The 16,386-nt window shown below is 45.6% G+C and overlaps 1 protein-coding gene across 5 annotated transcripts in view; it reads right to left on the bottom strand.

Moving 5' to 3' along the window:
* SNI1 (negative regulator of systemic acquired resistance (SNI1)) overlaps positions 1-16,386 on the bottom strand; it is a 109,498-nt gene that overhangs the window by 73,763 nt on the left and 19,349 nt on the right. For all 5 annotated transcript variants that reach the window (XM_086524820.1, XM_086524817.1, XM_086524819.1 and 2 more), the window contains 3 exons: positions 1,996-2,103; positions 1,839-1,920; positions 1,699-1,751 (listed from right to left, as the gene is read on the bottom strand). In XM_086524820.1, coding sequence (XP_086380946.1) covers positions 1,699-1,751; positions 1,839-1,920; positions 1,996-2,103 — 243 coding nt within the window. The remainder of the gene's footprint in view (positions 1-1,698; positions 1,752-1,838; positions 1,921-1,995; positions 2,104-16,386) is intronic.

A 16,386-nucleotide genomic window follows, 5' to 3' on the forward strand; every position in this document is an offset into this window, starting at 1 on the left:
TGGGTCTATGCCAACCAAATCACTAGGCGGTGTTTCATACTTTATCCCTTCTATAGATGATGCAATTCACAAGGCTTCGGAATATTTGTTATAGCATAGAGATGATGCACTTTATATCAATCAAAAATTGATTTCATTTTTGTACAAAAGAAACGGCATGGCTGTGGACATTGTCCAAGATCTAGAAACAAGGGTTAAGTCTCACAAGACCGGGCACAGCCACAAGGAAGCCTCTCTCCTTACATCTAGACTAACAATTATATGATACTCGAGTGTCCATTAGTAGTTTTTGTTTCATGCTGGACAACCCATGAATATCTTGGTTGAGCAAGAAGCAGACTATTGCGGTCAATTCTAGTTGTAAGGCAGAGTGCACTGCAGCTTTCACAACTGGCGAGGGTATGATTCGAACACCTTGTTAGACTAATTTGAGAGTTAGATAGCAGACCACCACCACTATCAAGATTCTACACTTACAATCAAAGCTTATTGACAGTTGCAAGGAACCCAAATTTTCATGCTCACACAAAGCACATTGAGGTGTATTATCATTATGTCAGGGGTAGTGAAAGAGGAGTTTTATTATGACTAGAGTTAAGTAAAAGGAACATCTTTTTAGGAATGGAGTAGCCATTGCCAGGTAGGCAGAGAGAGCCGACTGCTCACTGTTTTACGTAAAAATTGAAGTCCTAACTCTAAAACCCGCCACACTTGAAGGTTCCATCTGAGTGAAAGGCCCATAGGAAAACTTCAACAAAAGATGCACAAGAAAATACCAAGTTTGATAAAGAACAGGAACAGGTTTAGAGTTGCACACCTCTTGCGATGTAAATGCATTGGATAGGGCAAAGAATCACGAAGGAGTACATCTACTAATCACGGAGGGGCAGATCTGCTGTTTCCAGTCCAAAATACCAGAAAAATCAGGAATCTATGCCTCCTATGAAGAGAACACGAACCAAATTGCCGAAAACAATAGCCAAAAAGGCTTGACAAGGCAGCCTACCAGACCTACAGGTAACCCACAATGAAGGTCCACACATGTTATCATATATGAAGGAAGAAAAGGAGTAGTATCGGAGGCATTTGGAGATAAACCTCTAGCATTTAAGTTCGTCTAATTTCACTATTCAACTACCATCTCTCACTGAATATTCCATAAGACAATAATGTCACTTGTTCGCTTTGAACACAATGAAGAAGGGATACATAAATTGTGGAGTGAGATGGATTTGAGGAAAGGGATAAACAAGCTCAATCCTTAGTAGAGGAGTTACTTCTCTAAACAACAGTCACCAAATTTCGAATTCAAAAATGAGACCCGCAGCAGAGTTGAATCAAGAAACACCAAAGGCTGGAGAATGTATAATTCAACTTTATTTACTCACTCCGCCATCTTTCTACTATCCACCATTCTTACTGAGAAGGAAATGGAGGACTGTAGACATAAACTAAATTTAAGAAGGAAAGACTACGCTCCTGACAACAATGACATGGAATATTTTCAACCATTTGCAGACACCCCAATTTTGTGCTATGCTCTAAGCTGCCAATTCTACAGTTAACCACAACACTGCAAATGCCAACTGGTCACATGGGTCAATTAAATAGATTGAGGAAGAGCAAAGGCCACAGTGCAGTCTCTCTGGAGAATGTATAGATTTAAAGGAGAAGAAGAAGAAGAAGAGGGGCACGTACTTGAAAAAGGCGGAGTAGGTAACAGTCTGACATAATCTCATCCTTCTTGATAACTGACCAGTTAACACCAAGAATAACTTTACAAACACCTTGTAAATCCTGTTCTGAATTGCAGAAAGGCATAGAAGAGAGGAGGGTACCTTTGTAAGCTTGAAACCAGCACTGAAAGTCATGCTCAACAATCTTAAAAAGGTATTGAAATTTCAAGATAAGCCCAGTGACCTGTAAAGCAATAATTGAAGCATAAACTTGGAAGGTATTAAAGTGATTTTTAAGTTCTCAATTTGCAATTACCACCTTATGACTCAAGCATTTTTCCATCTCAATTGAGCCCATCTCTGTTGACTGTGCCCATGGTTTTTGCCCAAAAGCTTCTTGCAGATCGTTTAGCAGAGAAACAAAATCCTGCACATACAAACCCAGATATATGTTCTTTACCCAACCAGCTTCAAAAATTGAAAGATCTTTTTTTTTTTTTAAAGACATGGTTCTCCTTGTTTGCACTACTGCATTTAAAGGACATTGAAAGCTAAATGTTGTAAAGACAGAAAAATTTTACAAAGAACATTGAATCAAAGACATAGCCAACTCTATTCACTTCATTCGTATTGCAGATAAGTTTTATGTTCAGCATAGATCTTTCTTGGTAATTCCCACTTTGCAGCATAACCCAACATTCTCATAAGTCTCAGTATAGACCACACACCTTGATTATCACAGTAGCCTATTTAGTTAATGGATGATGTTTTTGGAGGGGGATCAGATGTTGCCATGAATTGGAGCCTGGAGCAGAATGTTTCTTTCACTAAATAAACTACAATAGAGTGAAAAAAAACCTTTTCAAAGCAGTAATGTTCCATCAACTCAACTCAATAAAACTAGCCCTAGGATAGGACTCAGATATTACTTCAATTTTTATCACGAATGGTATTAACTTATTTTTAGCAAAATTAATTTCTACCTCTGCCAAATTGACAATTTTACCAGAAATTATCTTGATTCTAGGCTTAGCCGCAGTAGTTGTAATCCACTTATTGAGTAAAGGAAAAAACACACTTTTGCTTTACAAAATCTCCATGGTAACCTTTTTTATGCAAGTCAAAAGCTTATGTCAACTTTTTATGACGATCTGCTTTTGCGCAGCATTCTCTCTTTATCTCCATGCAAGCCAAATCACGTAGAGGAGGTACAAGGTATAAAAAGAAAAGATAATCCCGTCAGTAGGACCAATATATATACAAGGGGGAATATGTAAAGAAAGAAAATAGATGGGTGCATAATGCTAAGTCATGGCTCTGCTCCATGCTGAAGATTAATGAAGTGCAAGAACACCACCTCAGGAAGGAGCGGCATGCCTGCTGCCCTGGAGGAGACTGATATTTTTTCTTACTGACCATACAAAGTGCGCATTAATTCTAACCATGTCCACCAAATTGTCGGGCACAGTGGCAGGTGTTGCACTCAAAACATGTGCAGCAAGCCTTCCAAAGAATTTTATAGATGAAATAGAAGAAGCAGAAACAACTAGAACACGCTCGCCTTTAAGCTTTACATCAAGGACATGCGTCTTTCCTCTATGTACAGAAGTATCCACCATAGCATGCAACCTGTAACACCATGGGATACCCAATAACACATCGCAGCCCTCAAGTGGCATAATATGAAACTCTTCCACATCCACATAGCTCTAAATGTGCAAACGAAGTTTCCCCAAAATGGGAGTAACAAGGCATACCAAACCTGCTTCACCTGTCATACCTATCTCCTCTGCACAAATGCCCAACTTTGATGCCAATTCTGGTGATATGAAAATTTGCAAGGGCTCCTGGATCAAAAAAAACCAACATTGTTTGGTCTCTAACTTTGCCCCAAGCTCTACACAGTTCCGTGGCATCTATGTTTGGCTGGTCACCAACCAAATCTGGAACAAGTCCTACATTGGGCTTTGGCTTCTTCCCTTTATGCTCTGACTTGTCATCCTTATCCTATGACTTCTTTTGTGGGCATTCATTAGCAAAATGTCCCTCCTCTTCACAAATGTAGTATTTCTTGGCCTCTCTTAAAGCTTTCCTTTCTTCAAAAGATTTGCAAAAAAAAATGCCTTTTTTGTCCTTGTCCTCGCCCAAAAGAAGATTTAGACTGCTTCTTGGACGTGTCAACTTCATTAGTGGAGGGTTTCTTTGTGGGAGGTGTTAGGGTAAAGGCGCTACGCCTTTTCTTTGTATATGAAGAATAAGGAGCTCCTCACACGCACCCTCACAAGTGGTATCAGAGCTACAGCGGCAAATGGAGCGCGCGACGGCTTCCCGGCAAGAGGGAAGCAACGGAGCTCGGCGTGAGCTCAGCGGCAATGGCAGATCTGGTGCAGATTGGAGCCGCATTGAGTGGATCTCGGTTTTCCCGGCGCGCGCAGCCCCTCTTGGCTTGGAAGGGGATCTTGATGAGTCTCATATAATCTCAGCAGGAAATGGATCTGCAGAGAATGGGGCAAAAGCCTGCACTATGTAGAGCATGAAGAGAACAGATGTCTAGAACTGCAGGAGGAATCGAGAGCAGAGGGCACCCGATCCTGAACCCCTGCTACCCAGCTAATCCCTGTGTGCAGCGACTTCAGTTGAGAGCAAAGCCAAGTCGGGAATCTGCAGACTGTCCAGCAGTAGAAGCAAGGGAAGCAGAGTCGAGCTGCAGGCAAGGAGTCGAAGGCAAGCTTGGGAAAGCCTTTGGAAGGCAAGCAAGTCGAAATCGAGTGGGAAAAGGGCTACAGGGAATCGGCAACAAAAGCAATAGAGGAAATCGGGCAGCCGGGCAGCGGGCTCAATTGCAAGCCTGTCAAGCAAGCAATAGGCTCGGAGAGCAGCAGCTGGGGAGGGATTGAACAGCAGGGGCCGGAAATTGACTGCCGCAGAGAGAGCTTATGACCTTAGGGAAATGCAACAGAGCACATTTTCGAGCCTGCATTTCAGCAGCAAATTGCAGAGAATAAAATTAATAAAAAAAAACTTTGACCATACACTATTGTGTGCAAGGGCCCGCTCCCACAAGTGAATTGCCATCCGACATCCTCGACACCCCGACCCTTCGACCTCCGGTCCCCCACTCACACACGCCCAAGAGAGAGAGAGAGAGAGAGAGAGAGAGAGAGAGAGAGAGAGAGAGAGAGAGAGAGAGAAATGAAATGAAATGAAATGTTATATTAACGTCTTAAAAAGGCCAAAGTGACCTATGAGACCAGAAAGTTACAATGCGGTGTATCTGATACAAAGTCATCTTTGATCCTCATAACTCATGACCCTAGATAGAGGCCCAAAACCTTCTCTGAATAGACAGTGAAAACGACCTCGTATCTCATAGTACACTGTGCAATGACATATGTAATGTACTTCTGTCTCTGGCTCTAGATGGCATAAGCGGCATATTCTGTTATTTGCGGGTGTCCCTCTAAATCTGCCAGTCTCAATCTCGAGCTGATGTGAGGACGTGCGTATCTGGCAAATGGTACAACGCAAACCATGCGAAAGATGCGTCTCCATATAGCTAGGTCGAATTACAAACCCATCCGCCGTGAGGTGGAGAAGATGCTCTCTATAGAAAGCCATCTTTGTGCCCAACTCTTGTAACGGCTCTATCCATGTCCTCCTCGTGTCCAACTGGATCAAATCCTGACGGATGAGTCTATTAATCTCTACCCGTGTGAGAGACCTCAAGGGTGCCTGAAGAGAGTATTGAAAAGGAGGCAACCTGTCCATGGTGAAACCATGTGTCTGAAACCATGATGTCATCTGAGCATACCAGCATGATGTATCCCCATTAAGAGCTAATTGTCTGGAGGACTCTAGAGCCACCCTGGCATATCTGTCTTTGGTAGTATCCCACAGACTGTGTACAAAGGAGACTGATCTTGTGGGCAGCTAATTCCGCTCGAATGATATCATGCAGTACAGAAACCTTGGCTCTAATTAGCCGAGAGATCATAGATACCAGGGGCTTCTCCATACGCCTCCACCCATCCTTGCCTATAGAAGGTCCCCAAACCTGCACCCCATATAACATAGTAGAGGCAACCAAAGTATCAAAGAGCCATAACTTTGTCCTAGGTTCCTGGAACTGAACCCGTGAACACATCCTCTCCATTCCTCCCAGAGTTGCACCAGCTCTAGTTAGTCTAGTCTCTGCTGCTCTTCTCAAGGAAAATCTCGGCCCAATAAAGACTACCCCCAGGTAAGTGTATGCATCTGTATACTCCACAGTCTCCTGACCATATTTGAAAGTGGGTTCTGATCTCCTGACCCATTGCGGTGTGGTGTTAAACACCATAACCTTGGTTTTACCTAGGTTTACACACAATCCACTATCCTCTGCAAAATTGCGTAGTGCATCCAATTGTCATTGCATACCTTCTGGTGAGTCAAATATCAGCACAATATTATCAGCATATAGCAACAATGGGATCCACGTCCCTGCCAGCTGTGCACCTCTGTCACCCTCTCTATCGATGTAATCAGACACCTCATCAACATACATACCAAATAGAGTAGGAGACAATGGGCAGCCCTGTTTCACTCCAATGGTGGAGTGAACTAAATCAGATACCCCTTCCGGAGTGCGTACCCGTCCCATCACTGATCTGTACAAAGCCATAATCCCCCAAATCACCTCTATGGGCACCCCCATCTCCTGTAGTCTACGCATCAATCGAGCTCTTGGTACCATGTCAAATGCTTTACGAAAGTCCACAAAGCTACAATATATTCGTCTCCCATGTGCTCTGCCCTCCTCAATGATGGCCCTGAGTGTCAGAATATGATCAAGAGTGGAGAAACCCCTCCTGAAGCCGGCTTGACCCTTTGCTCGTACCCCCTCGCCCTCTGCCCAATTACTCAAGTGTTGCTCCAGGATGGATGCATACAACCGTGCCAATGTGTGTCCAACCATGATAGTGCGGTAGTTCCCAGGCTCTGTAGGGTCACCAGCCTTGAAGATGGGCACAACATTAGACAATCTCCAAGTCTCAGGTAATCCCTCACACATGGCTCTTCTCAGAAAGGGAATGAGAGAGTGCGAGTGAAAGAGAGCGAGCGTAAGAGAGCTTGAGAGAGAGAGAGAGAGAGAGAGAGAGAGAGAGAGAGAGAGAGAGAAGGGCTTTGATCTCCGTCATCGGCATCGGAGACTCCCATCTGGCGGCGGAAGGCGACGTCGACTCAGCTTATGGACATATCCGGAGCGGATTGGCTCCGAAGATCGGCTTCTTGACATCGGCCCTACGACCGGGCAGCTCTCGGATTCCACTTTCGGTGAGAGATTCCCACCCATCGGTTTTCTTCTACGGCTACACATTGGCTCGGCATCGGTTTCGACACCGATCAAGCGGCTATTTGGCTAGCGTGCTTCCGCTCAGCAACGGAAGACGACATCAAGCATTTTCCTCGGCTTCTACTTAGCGAGAGTGAGGGAGAGCATTCCGGCTCTCCTCCGGTGCAGCTTCGGCATCAGCCTCCCTTCCATGCGCTCATTTCGGAGCAGATTTGGCTCCGATGGACATCCTCGGCTTCCTAACCTCGACACAGCAGGAGACAATAGAGCGAGAGCGGCATCGGCTCTCCTCTAGCCCCCATCCGGAGCGGCCCAGCTCCGCGTCTCTCCACAGCATTTCGGCTTCGACTATTCTCCACTTTCCGGCTTCGACGACACACATACGACACATTCGGCTCGGACGGCCCATTCCACAGCGGGTTTTTCCCTCAAGCGCGCTCAACTCTTGGCAAATGTTTCTGATCGACGAGTTTACAACCGATGAGGTAGCTCACAAGTTGCACAGTCTTTCCACCACAGCTAATGCGGCACATGTAGTGCTCATGTACGAGTGTGTGGAGCATTCCAAAGAGCTTTTGGCACGGTTTTGTGCAGTTTCATGCTATGTACCCATTTGTGGATACAGCTTGAGCTCGGCACAGCTCGCACGTAGCAGATTCGTAGGTTTACAGGTGCTTTTGGACAGGTATACGTCCATAGAGCCACTCGGTCAGGAGTGAGCTGTTTTGCCAGGCTTTTGGCAACGTATGTAGACCATTTCTTGGATCTGTTTACTGAGACACCAAGTGTCTGTTATGGCGCAGTTTTTTGGTGAGATTTTTTGAGACTTTGCTCAAAATACAGGGGAAATTCTGTCCGGTTGTCCCCAGATTCTTGCCATGTTTTGCACGTATTCGCAGTTTACACTCTTATGGTTTAGTGGTCGAGTTTACTCCCACTCTGACACTTATCTGCATTTTTTTGGCTTGCGGTTTGTGTTTAGTTTTGGCTCATTTTGCAAAGGAAACTCTGTTCGTTTTTCCCCGTCTTCTCGCCATAAAAGTTTGCAATGTTATGCCATCTTGTACAGTGGTCGATATATTCCCACTTTGACAGTGATCAAGTGTTTACTCTCACTTTGACAAGTTTTGTCAGCTTGGACATGGTTTGGTGTTCTTGTACTCACTCTCGCAGGAGTGAGGATTAGCGTATGCTTGTGTGGCTACAGATAGACAGTCACATTTCACAGGTTTTTGCAAATTTTTGCATGCAGTTTCTCTTGTGGGATGCGTTTTGAGCTAGTTTGCTATCTACTTGCGTATATGGTTATGCGCTCTACGCTCGGTTGAGCTGTTTGTCCCAGTTTATGCTTGCAGATAGCAGATTGTGGAGCTGTTTTGTGCATATGTGAGCATCGTTTTTGATGTGATTAGTCATGGTTTTCATGATTATGTAGTGGTGGAGTGATCTCCCACTTTGTTGCCATTTTGGCATTGACTTATGGTTGCAAATATGTGTGACAGTTTAGAGTCTACAACGATGACTCTTGAGAGACCGCGGTCTCGTTCTTGCCAATACTTGCGTTGTTGGCATTGTGGTCACACAGGGTACATTAGGGCCGTTGTTTCAGAAGTATGAGACAGCAGCAAAGATGTACACGTGATGCAGATACGGCTTTGACACATGTTAAAGAGGCACTTACAGTGCGAGTCTATGCCAGTGACGGTGATGTCATGCTTACCTCGAGTGTACCTATTGCAAATATGTCTATAGATAGCACACTTTCTCCACAGTGGTTACTAGATAGCGATGCTGCTTTCCACATCACATCATGTCGTGAGTGGTTTAGCACATTTTCTAGTGGGAGTTTTGGTTGTGTACACTTGGTCGATGGTTCGGCGTTTGACATAGAGAGTGTAAGAGACGTTTGTTTGTCATTGCCTAGTGGTGCGTCATACAAGTTACGACATGTGCGCTACATTCCTCAGTTGAGACAGAGTTTGATCTCAGTGAGACAGTCAGAAGATTTTGGTTGTCAGACACTTCTTAGAGAGGAGTCTTTCCAAATGCATTGCGGTTCATTAGTGATTGCTAGAGGAGCCCGTAGTGGCTTGGTATATCCTATGCATGTGTCTAAGGTTTGAGACGGCATAGTCTCTATTTTGTTGTTGGCATGCTTTGAGCGAGAGACGAAACGTGTCTCCTTTGCGGGTGAGCTCCACCATGCTTACGAGACAGAGCATTTAGCTATGCAGGACATGCCAGTAGTCTCTGTAGACAGAGGTAGAGCGGCAGTGCTCTAGTGAGACACAGCTGGTGTTGTCAGAGTTTGTGCAGGTAGAGGTAGAGCAGGTCTGCTCCCTAAAGACACAGACAAAGATGACAAACATGGAGTTCTTTAATATGCTCATGTTAGAGGCTAATGAGTTGGTGCCAAGATACACAGTTTCGTCTATGGGTGAGAGGGATGTAGCCATTCCACTTTCGACAGTGACACATCCATATGCGATGAGTAGTCCTGATGATGCAGTGATTACAGATAGCGCATGGGAGGCGAGTACAGCCAAATTTCGTCAGCGTCCGGACGTCTCCTACTAGTGTCGAGGCCCGACCTAGCAGCTGCAGTGGGAGCATTTGCAGCAAGGATTGTCAGTCGTACGGTGACTGACACTAGCATGACGCTTCGTGGAGCTTTGCAGACCATAGAAAGTTGTCGACAGGATTTACATGCAAGATCTAGCATGGATACGCACGCTCGCCTACCACTAGAGCCGATGCGGCTGCGTGTAGATCGACAGAGTGAGCCAGTGAGCATAGGTTGAGAGAGTCTCTCACCTAGTTTCCTGTACATACTAGTAGTTTAGCTAGTAGGTCTAACTTATCGGCGCCAAGATTGTTCTCGTTCGACGGACAATTCGATCCGTACGGTCACGTCCCATCTTCTAGTATCGTCCAACCCATCCGGCAAATTTCGGCGTTCGTTTGACTGGGCAACGGGCAGTTTGACCGTTTGACTGTGCTGTTTTGGGAGACTTTTTGGGCTACCTTTTTAGCATTGGATACCTCCCACCTAGCTTAGGATTCCTTTCCCCCCTCACCTCCCACATGCCTTTAGCAAATTAGCCTCCTCTCTCTCTCTCTCTCTCTCTCTCTCTCTCTCTCTCTCTCTCATTGCATTGGTTCCTTCAACCTTGGATACCAAATGTACATAGAACATTCCATGAACCATTAGGCTTCTCTCTCTCTCTCTCTCTCTCTCTCTCTCTCTCTCTCTCTCTCTCTCTCTCTCTCTCTCTCTCATAAGCGCAAGTGTCTACACTCTAAATCTACATAAGGATGCCCTCTTTCTCTTCTTCTGCATTAAGTTTCAACTCAAGGCTCTAACTCATGAGTCATTCTCAAGCTCTCTCATGAGTCATGAGAGATTGCAATTTTCTCTACCCTCTCAAGCTCTAATTCCTCCCTCATAGCTCTCAAGCAATCATCCTCTTGAATCTTCATGAAACTCTAGCCTCTCAATTACAAGCAAGCTCTCCATGAAGCTTGCCTCTTGAGTCTTCCTCTCTCACACCTCCTCTCTCCATTACCGAAAATTCTCAAGCTCTCCATTGCATAAACCTCTCGAGTCTCAAGCTCTACATCTCTCAAGTGTTCTATCATGCCTCCCCCTCTTCATGAAGCTTTTGAAAAGCATTGCCGCTCCTATGAGAGGGTGAGGGAAAACAAAACGTTTGTAGGTGGACTTGCAAGTATTGTCCCAAGATCATGACCTCCTCCTCCACTCAACTCATCATCCACTTGACGAAGATGGGATCCATGTATCAATATACCCGATGACATTTTGGAAGAGTGCAAGAAGAATTATCTCCCCTTGAAAACACGTAAGGTGGAGATAAAGAGAGCCCAAGAGGAGATAGTGGCACCCGAACTGATGTTACCGACTCGGAGGAGGATATGAGCAACTGAAATTGGCCCATAGGGGGGTAGACTTTGGCTTTCACCCGAAACTTTACTTTAGACTTTAGGACACAAAAAAACTTGCAAATAAAACCTGTGACGGGAATTAACACTTCAACATACACGGCATGGAAGCTAGAGTACTACCAAGCAGACGCCGACACCTGTTGGCCCCAAAGACTGGCGCCCCTTTCGGTATTTCTTTATTATATTTCAAGAGGGAATAAAACATGTGATCTCCTACGAGCTGCCCCGCATAATTTGGGCTGTAAATGACCTGATCTGGCCCAATTTCAGCAGCATAATTGTACTAGGACGGTTCACAGACAGTACCCCCACACAATAGGTGACTTTCCCGACGCATAGGGACACTTTGCAAAACCTGGCGAGAATCTGCAACACGCTGAATTCTCTGTTTTCTGCCCTGAAAATGCGCCAGAACACCTGGACAACGGTCCCCTCGAGTCCCCGGACCTCTTGGGAGTATTAGGGACCAATAGGGTCGAAACCCTAAACCTGTAAAAATACACAGTAGGCTGTATTTGTCCGTTTTGGGCTCCGTTTCGCGAGCCGGTGGCATCCGTAGCAAGTCCTCGAGGTCCCGCACCTGTAGGGCTACTTGCCCTAGGAATCGGACAAGATTTTCGCGTGAAATCTCTCCAAATTCACTTGTACTCGCGGGGGATTAGCAACTACCTAATCCAGTACCTGTGCAAGAGGCTCTTGCCTCGGCAATCGCGCATGAACCCACATAATTGTACATACAAATGAATAGCCCTCGAGCGGGGCATCACGTTTCTGTATTCAAAAGGGGAGAGAGGTGCGTGAGAGAGGAATCATCACGCTACATAGAGCAAGGGAGAAAGCAAGCTTTTGATTGCAGCTTCATCACCTGCACCAACTACTCACACACACTCTGTAGTCACTTAATGATAAAAAATCAGCTCTCTTGAAATAGGCGCCCCCTCTTCAAGCAAGCTTGGCAAGTCACTTTGAGCCACCACATGGCACTTTTTTCCCCATTGGACTTCCAGCTTAAAATATCTCAACTGGTGCGTAGACTTCAGTTGACTTTGCAGCAGAGCAATAAAATGTTCCCCTTGTCATTCTGGAGCTAATTACGCAAACAGACTTCATGGCCCAAAATAGCAGTTCCCTACATTTTAGAAGATGCTTCCATTGGACTCTCATTGGTCATCTGACCATCTTTCGCCATTGGGACCATATCTAATAATGCAATGTAGCCCAGTTCTCATGTGATTTTCTCTGGGTGACCCCACCTTGGCACTGTGCCTCCATTGAGTTAGTTTCCTAGTATCCACCAACTTATTAAGTGCGGCGAGGGGACTTGAATGACTTTGAACTGAGCCTAGACACCCTTTTACTAATCGAATTCCAGTGCCGACCAACTTCCCGTCTGCGGGTGAAACTACTGTTTCACACTAGCCATGCAACTTCAAAAAGAGGGTCTCAAAAATTAAACGAAAATCATTGAAAAGAAACCAACAACTAAGGTTAGCAGTTGTCACGTCCTCGTGACAACGACCCTTCTCCCTCTACCTCCATTGCAACCAGTGATGCGACGGCAAGCTCAATGACTACCACGAAGAAGGCGGCGGCAAGTGCTAGTAGCCGTCCTCCAACGCAAGCAAGGCAAGCCTAACTTTACACAGAGCACTGAGAAGAAAAGATAACACATATTCATCCAACGACTAGAATGTCACTGCGCACACGAAGACTGACACCCTACAAGCCCGAAAGATTGACACCCCTTTCGGTATTTCTTTATTCAATTGAAAAAAGATGACCCTAACACGTAGATAAAAATCTCAAAAAGCTGTCCAAACTTGGCGAGGGCTAAAATTGCAAGTTTTTGACCCAATTTCGGCAACATAAGGCCGCCAAATCCCTTGTAGATCAAAAGTGCCTATCTAGGACGGATTCCCTCGCAATTTAGAAGCTTTCTGGTGAGCTGTAACAAAATTTCATTGTGCTGCAATTCTTTGTTTTGTCACTGCCAAGTGCCCAAAACCCTGTCTAAGCATCCTAAGGCCTCCCCGAGGCTCCCCGGTGTTCTCTTGCAGTTTGGGTGCAAAACCCTAAACCTGCAAAGAAAACACAGCAGGCTGTAATTCTCTGTTTTGGATTGTTTTTAGCAAAACGAGCACGTCTACGCGTGTCCCAAGGGCTTTCGCACGCAATGGGACATTGAGAGGGAGCTTGAAACCAACAATCCTTGGAGGGGTACTACCTAAAGGAATAAAAGTAGAGTGTGCATTGGCAACCCAAATAGTGAGGACAATTTTAACCCTACTACATAATGATAAACGCATCTTGGCTCGTCACATGGATGAAGGAAGGGGCCATATGTCACGAGACGGGCACCACGTGCCAACGGAAAAGAACAGACTGAAAGCACTTCAAATAACAATTGAACTGAAAGAGATAGACAACACGAGATGGAGAGTGGTGGAATTTCACCCCAAGAGAGCACCGGCCCCAAACCTTTTCGCCCCTTTCGGTATTTCTTTCTATTGCTTGAACTCAATAAAATGCCGGTACTCCACCCTCTGCACCTTCGTATTGAAGCGTGCCAGAGACTGAGCCCTCTGCACATATTTAAAGGCCCTTGGCCTCAAAAGCAGTTGCATGAAAAGCAATAAACTCAAAAGCATCAGATCCTCAAAAGCTAGCACTCAAAAGCAGCCAACGCATATTGCGGAAATCCGTACAGTCTGCCACATCAGCAGCCAAGGGGGCCTAGGGCAAATTACGGAAAAACTTCGCAAGTTGGTAAAACATCTTCTGTTGCTTCTGCTTCTACACTTAGGGTTTAGGTCCCTCTTGCAGGTTGGCTCCATTCTTCACTGGCTTGACACGTCAACGATTTGTGACATCCCCCCTTCTTGAAAGAAAGCAATCGTCCGCGATTACAGCATATCTGCAAAACAACTCGAGTTAGCTCAAAAATTTCCGAGGGTCATTCCAAGGGACAATTAGTTTTCTCATTCCAGATCGAAGCTCTTGATTTCCTAGGTCATTGGCTTCTTAGAAGAATCTCATCCAATAAGGAGTCTCATTCCAGATCAAAACTCTTGATATCCTGGGTCGTTGGTTTCCCAGAAGTATCTCATCCAATAAGGAATATTCAATGGTTGGCACATCACAATGCAACACAGATGCTCACATATGCATGTTACAAAACACAGAAACATAAAGCCACCGACGAACACTCCCGCATAGCCTAACAAGGTCCGGGCCAGGAGATATTCAACGACTCCCTCATCACTCCTCCCGCATAACCTAAAAAGGTCCAGGCCGGGAGATATAGAGGCCCAAACGCCCCCCAGATCGCAGCCTGCGTCGCTTGGAGGTGCTAGAGTAACCACTACTCAGACTTCTTAATACTCCCCCCGTAAATAACCATCCACGTCTAGGCCATGAGTTAAAACAACATTTTCAAACATTCAATACTCTCCCCCCTCCCCCCGCAAAGCACTCAAACATCATTTCTCACTACTCCACCCGGGAGTAAAATTACCAATCATTGAAACCAGTATTAAAACCAATCAAACAATTCAAATCGGCACCAAGATAGATTCAAAACAGATACCATCCATTTCAAACAAATTCCAAACAGGATCACCAAACAAGTTCTCAAACAGAACTCAAACTTAAAAAGAAATCTCGACATCAGTCGAGCTCAAAAAGTTGACTGACTTTCCATCCTTAAACCTGCACCAAAAATTAGGGTTAGATTCCTTCCATAAGGTTGTAGCTGACCACAGCATGGTCCTTCAGCTCTTGGACAGACAGTGTTCCTCTGGCGGCGATGGTAGTTGTCACGAGGACGTGGCAGTTATTAACCATGTCACAGAGATGTGGCAACTGCTAACCTTGGTTGTTGGTTTCTTTCCAATGGGGTTTATTTTATTTGTTTAAGACCCTCTTTTTGAAGTAGCAAACGGTCGGACATTGTATGGCCAATGTGAACGGTAGATTCACCCGCAGACGGGAAGTGGTCGGCACTGGAATTCGTATGGTGAGAGGATGTCTAAGCTCAAAGCAAGATCATATAGGTCCCCCCGTCGCACTTAGCAAGTTGGTGGATACTAGGAAGTGAACTCAATTAAGGCGTAAAGTCAAGGTGGGACTACCAACAAAAAGTATCCGACAGTTGGGCCACATTGCATTTTTGGATGCGGTCCCAATGAGGATAGATGGTCAGAAGACCAGTGGGAGCCCAACGGAAGCATCTCCTAAAATTTAGGGAACTGCTATTTTGGGCCGTGAAATGTGTTCGCGTCATTACCTCCGGTATGACTAGGGGAACATTTTATAACTCTGCCGCGAAGTCAACTGACGCGTCGGTTGGGATATTTTTAAGCGGCGAACCCGAAACGGGAAAATGCTTGAAAATGCGGCAAGTGTCACATTTTCGTGAACTTTCCTCTTGCAGAAAAATGGGCGCTGATTTTTATACTGGGAGAGGCCTCATTTGCAACCTGTCACAGGTTAAGAGCTATGGAGTGCTTCCTTTCCCTCTCATGTACAGTGTGGTGCTAGGAGTGATGCCCTGCACACTGCACACTGCTCTCTCTCTCCCCTACGTGCAGTTATGTGATGCCCCACAAGAGGGCTACTCATTTGACTAATGTACAGTTGTGTGGGTTTATGCTTTTGTGCTGAGGCAAGAGCCTCCTTGAGCAGGAACAGGGGTAGCTAACTGCTGCTCCAAAGCAGGCATTGGTGAGGGTCATAACCTCACCGTACAGGTGCAAAATCAGCGCTGTGTATGCGCTGTAATTTCACTGTTTTTCAGCCATACGGACGCCAGGACCATTGGGAATCGTGCCCCACTGGCAGAGGACAGTTAGGGGACTGTTTGGGGCTGAAAACAGGGTAAAAACCAGTAAATACAGCGTGCTGAATTTACTGTTTTTGGACAGGAATCAGAGGATATACGACAGTGCAAGCGAGTTCCAGCAGGGGAATTGGTTTCGCGCAAGTTTTGGGGCTGTTATGCTGCCGAAATTTGGCCAAATCAAATGGTATCTAGGTGGATACACGTGAAGGATTCCCAAGACCTTACCTTGTAATTTACCCTCTTTAAGAATAAAGAAATACCGAAAGGGGCGCCAATTTTGGGGCCTACACGTTGTCGGCGTCTGCTCAGAGCATTCTAGCTTCCGAGCCGTGTGTGTATTCAAGTGTTAACTCCCGTCGCAGGTTCTCTTCGCAAAGTGCTCTATGTGTGTGTTTAAAGTAAAGAATTTCCGGTGAAAGCCAACGCCTACCGCCCTACGGGCCGGTTTCATGGTTCCATTGCCGGGATATCAATCACTTTTTCCTCAAAGAGTGAGCATGGATTGTTCAGGGTAAAGACACACAGTGCAAGAACGCGGGGATTACACTATGACCGACAAGGGGAAGGGAATTATG

This window comes from Adiantum capillus-veneris, chromosome 12 (genome assembly GCF_014529385.1).
Source record: "Adiantum capillus-veneris isolate H3 chromosome 12, ASM1452938v2, whole genome shotgun sequence".
Classification (NCBI taxonomy): domain Eukaryota; kingdom Viridiplantae; phylum Streptophyta; class Polypodiopsida; order Polypodiales; family Pteridaceae; genus Adiantum; species Adiantum capillus-veneris.